The following is a 9946-nucleotide window of genomic DNA, read 5'->3' on the forward strand; positions in this document are numbered from 1 at the left end:
CACACACACACACACACACACACACACACACACACACACACACACACACACACACACACACACACACACACACACACACACACACACACCATTGAGTCAACCCATTGGCTGCGAATGGGTCAGTTGCTATGCTACGGTTCGACGCTCCAAACTACTGCCATTTAAAACCTGGAAAAAAGGGAAAACGCAGATAGTGAGAGAGTGGACCAAAGTTATTCAAATAACCACCTCATCTCCATGTCCCATCCATCCTGCGTGATAACAACCCCCCCCCCCCCCCCCATACCCATACCCCCACCCCCACCCATTCCCCACCCAGCCACCATTATGACATCTGCATCCAGCATGGGGCTTCGGAGGCTCTGACGGTGAGCAATGTGTGTCAGCCTACACTCACCCCCCCCCCCCGCCGTCCTGGCCCAGGACTGCAGGGTGTGTGTCTCTGTGTGTGTGTGATTGTAGGAGAATGTGTGTGTGTGTGTGTGTGTGTGTGTGTGAGATCTGCAGGGGGTGTCATCCATTACCTGGGCTGCGGTTCATGGGTTTGGCGGAGGGGGGCGGGGGGGGGAGAGGGGTCTGGTTATAGTGTGTATGAATATGGAATTCCTTTTTTTTCCGGAAGGCTTTTTTTCCCGGGCATGCGAGGGAAGGGAAGGATCGTGATGGATGTCCGACCCGAGCAGGTCCGGTTTGCTAGGAGTTTTATTTTATTTCATTTTTTCGCAATCTCCTGCGCTGATCTTTGCGATGACTTTGCGTGTGGATCGCTTCGCCGCCCCTCTGCTGTTCCACAGATGCCGTGTACATATGCTCACACACACACAACTATACAGAAAGTAGCTGAAAATCACACACGCGTGCACACACACACACACACACACACAGGAGAGACACACGCAGATACACACACACAAATCTAACAAAAGGTAGCTGAAAAACAAACACGCACACACACACACACAAACAAACACACGAGAGAGACGCACTCACACATACACACCCCAGCAAGCACACACGATACACACAAATATACAAAAGGTAGCTGCAAAACACACACACACACACACACACACACACACGAGGGAGACACACACACACACACACTCCCCATCGTTCCCTCCCGGTCTCCTCCTTGCGGATATGTTTTAGTATCATTGTATCACCGTAATGGCGCGGCGTTCCTCTCTGCAGCAGTGGGCCTTCTCTCTCTGTCGTGACGTGAGTCCTCGAGCGTTCCTCCTCCCTCCTCAAACCCCACCGGCCCCCCCAGCCCCCCAGCCCCCCCCCCCCCCACTCCCCAGTCCCCCAAGCCCCCCTTAGCAGGATGACAGTTGGACGTTGATGTATAAATAACAACTAGGCAGGGCAGCAGTCGGCCTGCCACTGAGAAACAAGGCAACACACACCGTTACTAAGCGCTAGGGCGTGTGTGTGTGTGTGTGCGTGCGTGCGTGCGTGCGTGCGTGCGTGAATGTGGGTTTACAAATGTGTATGTGTGTATAAGACGTATCTCCTTTGTTTATGCATGTGTGTAGGTGTTTGTGTATGTCTGCGTGTGTGCGCATGTGTGTGTGTGTGTGCATGTGTGTGCATGACTGCTACCCTGTGTGCATGCACGTTTGTGTGTAGCCATCCCTCTGTGCACACTTGGGCTTATCCCGGTGCACAGCCGCCCCCCCCCCCGTCGCGTGTGAGATCCAACATCTGCACCTGGAGGACAACAGCTCTAGTGGCGGCTTTCTCTGTCAACACACAGCCCTGCGCCCCGGCCTGGGCACGTACACACAACATGCATGTACACACAACACGCATGCATGTATGCACGACACGCATGCATGTACGCCACCCACACATGTGTGTCCATGTGTGTTTATATGTGTGTCTTTGTGTGTGTGTGTGTGTGTGTTTATGTATGTGTGCGTGTGTGTGTGCTTGTGTAAGACAGAGACAGGGGACCAGGGATTACGGCGGTAAAGTAGGCCAGGTTCCCCAGGAGCCGGCCGGCTCCAAACACGCTGTGAGAAGACACGAGCATCGCCCACAACGACACCAAGGAGACGGCATCTCCTCCTCTCCTCCTCTCCTCCTCGCTCCACCGCTACCATAATAACAAGGCTTAGTTCTGGCACTGCCACATGTACTACCACTACTGATGCTGCTGCTGCTGCTGCTGCTGCTGCTGCTGCTACATCTGCCGCAGCGAAGGCAGGCGATTGGGGATGGGTGGGTGGGTGCTTGGGGTGTAGGTTTGCGTCGGTACCGTCGCTTATTGTTTGGTGCCGAAACAGATTCCGTACTGAAATTTTGCCTTCATTGATTTGCGTGCACGTGTAAGCTAGGTGTAAACGCGGCAACCGATTCTGAGGGGCTTTCGTAATAGTTTTGTTAGTGGTGGGTGTGCCGGTCAAAAGCGGTAAACAAACGTCTCAAACCCGTTTGTTCGAGTCAGAACTCGACAGCGGTTCACCGGCGAGGATCTACGGCCCGATTTGCAAGGCGGACGACTATTGATTCGCACTAAATTTACGGCGCTAATACACGCTAATCAAATCCAAGGTCAGGGCTCAGACACGGCGGTACTGTGCCGGGTTTATGGGGGTGCGCTCGGCCCTGCCTGCATGCATTTCCTTGACAAGTAACGAATGGCTGTGTGTGTGTGTGTGTGTGTGTGTGTGTGTGTGTGTGTGTGTGTGTGTGTCGGTGGGAAATTCACAATAGCCCATGGATCCTTCATTTGTGATTTCAGAGATTATAATTGTGTTGTGCAGTTTAAGTACGCAACCTATTGTCGTCTCTCTCTCTCTCTCTCTCTCTCTCTCTCTCTCTCTCTCTCTCTCTCTCTCTCTCTCTCTCTCTCTCTCTCTCTCTCTCTCTCTCTCTCTCTCTCTGCCAACAAGTACTAAATCAAGGGCGCCATGTGACCTCGCCACCTGATCAATAAAGCAGGCGAGGGGAGGGGGGGGGGACCAAACTAAATAAAACAGCGTTGGGGGGCAGGTGGGGGGTCTGGAACAACGTGCTGCCACCAGACATCGTCTCAGTTCCTTATTAAGGCTAAACTAACAGCGACGAACAACCTTCATTAGCAGTGGACGCCACACACACACACACACACACACACACACACACACACACACATACATATCAGAGGACAAAAACAATTCAATTAGCCCTCCAATCCCCCCCCGCCCCCCCGCCCCCACACACACACACCCCCCTCCATTTAATGGTTTCAGCCGATTCAAATTAACATTTTTATGGGCCATTGGCTTACTCCTTACAACCCTCCCCCCACACACACACACACACGTACACACACACACACACACACACACACTTCTACTTCCTAGTTGATTGGGACCCCCCATGCACAAATGTGCACGCACGCACACACACACACACACACACACACACACACACAAGTCCCAATCCAAAGGGAAAAACAATCCAACACATACAACACACAGACTCATTACTTACTCACTCACTCACTAGCACACGCACAAACACACACAAACAAGCACAATCTACAATCCATACCCAAAAAGAAAAAAATAAATCAAACACCCACGCGCACCACACACACACACACATACACACATTCACTCACATACACACTCATTACTCTCTCTCGCACACACACACACACACACACACACACACACACACACACACACACACACACACACACACACACACACACACACACACACACACACACACACACACACACACACACACACACACACTGCTCTCTCAGTCACTCACAATGCACACACAGACACACACCTATCTATGCGTACGCGTGCGTTTGCACCGCCAGGCAAACGGCATTGACTTCCACTAATCTGAATTTAAATGACTTCATTTATTTTGCCTCTGAAACAATTCACAGGCCAACGAGGACCCGGGTGCGAGGCGGAGGCAGCGGCGGCGGCGGCGGGTTGGGCGATAAGATTGACCGCGCAGATTAATCTTAAGATTGCAACGCGGGGAAACAGCGGAGGTGAGTCATCGTTTTATCTCCCTTTCCTTCCTCTTCCACTTCTCTACGTTCTAACGTTCACCGGAAAGGGAGAAAACTCTCTCCCACTCCACCCTCCTCCCCCCTCCTCCCCCCTCCCCCCCCCCTCCCACCCGAGCACTAATGATTCTTTGAAAATGGTTTTGGTTCATTTTTGCTATCATCGAGGGAAGGCGACAGCCCAGAGGAAGAGGGGCAGATCTAAAGACAGGGAGAGATGGGGCGAGAGACACAGAGAGAGAGGGAGAGGGAGGGAGAGAGAGAGAGAGAGAGAGAGAGAGAGAGAAAATTAGAGTGACAGAGAGAGCGAGAGGAAGAGCGATGGAGGGACAGAAAGAGAGCAAGAGACAGAGAGAGAGAGTGAGAACGAGACAGAGAGAAAGAGACAGAGAGAGTGAGAGAGAGAGACAGAAAGAGAGGGAGAGACAGAGAGAGAGAGGGAGAGAGGGAGAGAGAGAGAGACAGAGACAGAGACAGAGAGAGAGGGGTATCAAAGAGTCAGTGGAGACTGAGTCGGAAGGAATTAAAAGGGATGATGAGTCGGGGGGGAGATGACGAACAAGGGGGAGAGATGGAGGGAGGGGGGGGGGGTAACATCTCGTAATTAGTGAGAAAGAGCGAAGGAAAGAAGAAGAAGGAAGGGAAGAATTCCGTCTGGAGGGTCTGGGACAAACTGGAGAGACACACAGGCTTTCATCGGTCCGTCACCTCGCGTAACCCGCCTCTGCTCAAAGGAACTGACGTTCCCGAATCCCTTCAAAGGATTGCTCCCAAACAAAAATAAATAAAACCCTCACAAAACGACACGCTAACCGACCCACGCGCCCGCGCACGCTCGCAGGATGTCAGCGCACAGGAAATGCGCTACCGCGGCGACGTAAACAAGCTAACCGACCCACGCGCTGACACGCACTCACAGGACGTCAACGGAACACAGGAGCGGGAACGCCGATGTGAACCCGCTAACCCGCCCACACACACACACACACACAGCTTCTAACAGGCGCACAGCAACAGACACGCTAACAGGTACGCCAACTGACACGCTAACAGGTACGCCAACTGACACGCTAACAGGTACGCTAACAGACACGCTAACAGGCGCAACAGGTGCACTCTAACAGGCGCACGCTAACAGACGTAGGCTCACAGACATGCTAACAGGCGCACGCTAACAGACGTAGGCTCACAGACATGCTAACAGGCGCACACTAACAGACACACGCTAACAGGCGCACGCTAACAGACACACGCTAACAGACACACGCTAACAGACACACGCTAACAGACACACGCTAACAGGCGCACACTAACAGACGCACGGTAACAGACACACGCTAACAGACACACGCTAACAGACACACGCTAACAGACACACACTAACAGACACACGCTAACAGACACACACTAACAGACACACACTAACAGACGCACACTAACAGACACACACTAACAGACGCACACTAGCAGTGGGGGGGTAGTAGTGAGGGGGGGGGGGGGGGGGTGAACCTGACTCACCAGGCGCACGCTAACAGGCGCTAGAGGCGCACGCTAACAGACTTACGCTAACAAACACGCCAACAGGTGCACTCTGACAGAGTAGTAGTAGTAGTGGTAGTGGGGGGACTCACCCAGAGCGGCCGGTGCGACGAGGCCGGCGAGGAGCAGCAGCACAGCGGCCCACATGGCCTCCCTCCTCCTGGCGCCGGCGGCAGACGCTCTCGTCGGGGGGTGGCTACGCCGCTGGCCTCTGGGGCCCCTGGCCCTCTGGGGCCGCCTCGCCGCGCGGTGGGGGGGGGGGCGGGGGGGCACCGCACCTGACGCTGCCCAAAATACTACGAAAGAGAGAGACCCCCTTTATAGGCCCTCACAGGTCCGGTACTGCTGCTGCTGTTGTTGTTGTTGTTGTTGTTGTTGTTGTTGTTGTTGTCGCCAGACGACAGAGTGCTGTAAGGGGACAAAAGAAGGAGGAAAAGTTCATTAATAATTTGGAAACAGGCAAGGCAACTTTATTTATATAGCACTTTTCAAACACGAGGCAGACTCAAAGTGCTCCACGCAGAAGCATCGTCGTGAAATCAAATGAAATAATAAAAGGAAATAGATTAGTAAAAGAAAACAAAGGCAAAACAAAAAAAAGTAAATAAACAAATAAATTGCGCTGCTTGTGTTTGTCAACAGGATGTCAGGTGGGTAGGTGTCCCCGCCCCATGCCGCGAAAATGGTCCCGGGTAAGAATCCCCGACGCGCAGTCTACCCCCGTAGACTCGCCCTTGAGCAAAACGCCCCCCCCCGCCAAACCGACCACAACCTGCTCCACGTTGGACGTGCGTCCCAGAATGCACTGCTGCGAGGGCCTTTGTACGGACGCCACGGGGGCTGAGTGACGGGATGCCAGGAATGTGTGAGCGGCGAACGCGTCAACCACCTTTTCCTTTTGTCTGTCGCCGAGCGGCAGAGACAACGCGCCGACCGTGTTGTAAACGACAAAAAAATACAACAAAAGAAAAAACGCAGATGGCGTTCCACTCAACGCCGCCCTCGGGCCACCGTCACAGCGGGACGTCCCGCGCCTCGGAGCGTTGCGGCGTTCCCGTCACAGCGTCAGCCCCCCGCCGACGCCTCGCACCGGGGTGGGATTGACAAAACACCCCGGCGCGAGGAAGAGGAGGAGGACGATGAAGAGCAGATTGTTTGTTGATCGCGTCTACAAAGTGATAACCGCCCCGATTCACTCCCACGGAGAGACGCTGTGCGCGCGCGTGTGTGTGTGTGTGTGTGTGTGCCTGTGTGTGTGCGCGCGTCATGCGGGAATGAATGCATATGTATGCTCCTGTCAGTGTTTGATGTCGGCTGGGTTTTTTATTTTAAGGGGCTTTGGTATAATTATCAACATCACATCAGTGCCTAGGTTTCATCATCTCCTCGGAGTCTTCACAGTGTGAGTTTTGTCTTTTTTCCGATGCACGATTCACACAAAATGGCTACCCCCCCGCACGCACACACACACACACACACACACACACACACACACACACACACACACACACACACACACACACACACACACACACACACACACACACACCCCCTGTGTTGAGCGTCTGAGCTACCACCGCTCTAACGTTGACGGATGATGTTATCCAAGGTTCACAGGGTGTCCATTATATGGGCTCTGACGGCGCATTGTCAGCTTAGTCCCATCAACCGCATTTAACATGATGACGGTTGAATCAGCCTTATTGATTCCGGCCCCATAGGAGTAATATATGGTATTAGGTGGAAAAGAAGATTGTAATCCGCTGCTTGAGCGAAATTCAGGAAAAAAAAACCTCTCCAGAGTCGTGATCCCTGATGATTACCGGGTCTGCATTTCAATTAGCACTGCTAGCTAGCTAGCTAAGGTCGCTCAATTCTGGCTTACATGGGAGTTCTAGCAACACAAGACCACTGTCAGAAAGGCTGAGAAATCGCAGTGAACGCCCAAAAGGAAACGCAACAACACGAATCATATGCTGGCAGCTACGCACGCTCGTGACAGGGATGAGTAATCCCCGGGATGAGTAATCCCCGGAACTCGTCTGGAACGCGTGCATTTCCCAAACTCATAATCTGCTCTGTAATCCGAATTTCGGCCCAAAAAAGAGAAAGACATAAAAAAAAAAAAAGATCCCGGATTAAAATAATCTGATTTTGTTGAGGGGATAGCAACTGGAATTAGGACAGAGGACGGAGGATTGGAGGGACAGGGTTGGATACAAGTCCTGGCAGGGCTGAGTGTACACCACCAACATAGCCTTTGGCATTTACAAGGTTATGTGAGCTCATGTCCTCATCTTTTCCAAAGCGTGGGCCGTGGGCCAGCGAGGACTTTGTTCTGAATTGGAATCCTCTAATGCCAAAATGGTGGCCATGGATTCAAGTGGCGCAGCACTATGGCACTCCGATCCACCTGATACATAAAAGGCCATCAGCACTGTTAATGTGTGAAATCACACCACTGCTACTGTGGCTGTGTTCCAATGTGCTGGTAATCTCAGGGATGCTCTCTAACATAACGACTTTGATGCAATAAAGGGCAATGCACCCCCGTGGGGAATAAAAGGATGGATAGTAATGAAGAGCTCCCCTTGATATCGAGTCATGTGCTTGTCCTAATCTTAAATGATCATCAAAACACGTTGTCAGAAACGCAGGAGGACACATCTGATTCAGGTGTGTGTGTGTGTGTGTGTGTGTGTGTGTGTGTGTGTGTGTGTGTGTGCAAAAGGCATGCGTGCCTCTCAGCCCTTGATCGTCCAATAAACGCACACGCCAAATCCACACAAATCGCACAAATCATCGAATCAATGAACATACAGAAATGAGACAACTTCACAGGTCGACTTTCGCACATTTCACTCGCAATCTTCCCGAGGAAGGAGGTGAAGTGTGATCTTCGGAAACAACGTGGCGGCTCGTCGGATCCCAACCCGACAAAATAACAAAAGTGTATTAAAAACACCGATATGTGAAACCCGACAGAGCGCCCCGCGCCGCCGGAGCCGGGCCCACGACTCTCTCTCTCACACCGGAGCATGGCCATGCGTGGCGGCACACAGATGTTTCAGCGCTTTTGGATTTGCTTTCACTCTCTCTTTGTCGGGTGGGAGATAAGCCTCCGTTAGCATTAACGAGGAGCCACGGCACCGACACTGCTTCACGATCACTTTCTGTTTGTGTGTGTTGTCAACGACGACGACGCACACGGCAACCTGTGCGTCTGTCCGCACACGATCCCTCACCGAGAAACAAAACATAGTTTTAAATAGTGAGAGTACACTTCCAACCGGGCCCCCCGAAATAATGGATGTTTTTTTTTCCCGTAATCCGTCTCTACTTTGGAGAAGACACAATAAAACCAAAAGCGTGATGTCCTTTCCACTGGTGCCCGTGTTCTCAAACGGATCAGGGGAATAATTGCTCATCGCGTCGGACAAGGCAGTAAATCCGTTGGGGGGTTAGGAGGTGGTGTCGCCGGCCTCATCTCCATGCGGCTGTTTACTGGAAACAGGGGTCCGGGGGATAAACCTGATTTTATATTCGGTATTAATAATAAATACACAAACACGGGACAACCCGCTGATGCAGCCATTTGGTTCCGCTCGTCTCCTCGTCCCTGATGTCCTTTACCGGATGAAATGTGTCCCGGAATCGTGCCTGAGTACCCTCTTTTGAATTAAACATTTCACAGTTTAGGTCGACGCACGCTGGTTCGCCGTCCGCAGCACCGTTGTCATGGCGATGCGGGGGGGGGGGGGGGGGGGGTGGGTGAAATGGACTAAGAGGGAATTAGGGACTTTTTTAGAGTTTGCTTGCTATGTTGATTTTGCATAGCTAAAAGCAAACCAAAACAGAGACACACCAGCACACACACACTGCACCATTCCTGAATGTCGTTATTTATTAATACATGAATCCATTTGGATTTATTTTACCCAACTGTGAAAAAGTTTACACTCAAAAAGGTACAAAGGACAAAGGGCGGCGATGCCAACAGACGAGGATTAGTTTGTCGCGACGACAAACCTGAGCCCAAAACGGAGGAGTTTCAACCCGTCACCGTGAGAGGTCATGTCAGGGGATCGATCGCTATCTCCATCACCATCTCCGTGACACTCCGCGGACACTCGGCCCCTGCCCCGTCACACCCCCACCCAGAGAACAGGCAGGAAACCCAAGAGCCCTTTCATTAAGCCAGCAGCAGCAGCAGGGGCCTCTATGGGCCACACAGTGAAACCGGATCCACAATGCGCTGTCACTGGGTGACGCTAAGTAGGGCCGCTACGCGCCACGCCCGCCCAAGCCCCGCCCACAAAAACACCACGTTATGCAGTGGGTTCACGTTTCACACCTGGGCTTTAATTGTGAGGCTGGAATAAT

General features: G+C 52.3%; 1 protein-coding gene across 1 annotated transcript in view; it reads left to right on the forward strand.

Annotated features, from left to right (window-relative positions):
* The window catches only part of LOC311368742 (adhesion G protein-coupled receptor L3-like), a gene marked incomplete at its 3' end in the record, with an annotated part of 50511 nt that extends 43786 nt beyond the window's left edge, over positions 1-6725 (forward strand). The window contains exons 9-10 of the mRNA XM_084487527.1: positions 320-368; positions 6627-6725. Of these exons, the coding sequence (XP_084343653.1) occupies positions 320-368; positions 6627-6725 (148 nt within the window). The remainder of the gene's footprint in view (positions 1-319; positions 369-6626) is intronic.
* Between the last annotated feature and the right edge of the window lie 3221 nt (positions 6726-9946).

This window comes from Micromesistius poutassou (genome assembly GCF_964030765.1).
Source record: "Micromesistius poutassou genome assembly, chromosome: 23".
In the NCBI taxonomy this organism is placed as follows: Eukaryota; Metazoa; Chordata; class Actinopteri; order Gadiformes; family Gadidae; genus Micromesistius; species Micromesistius poutassou.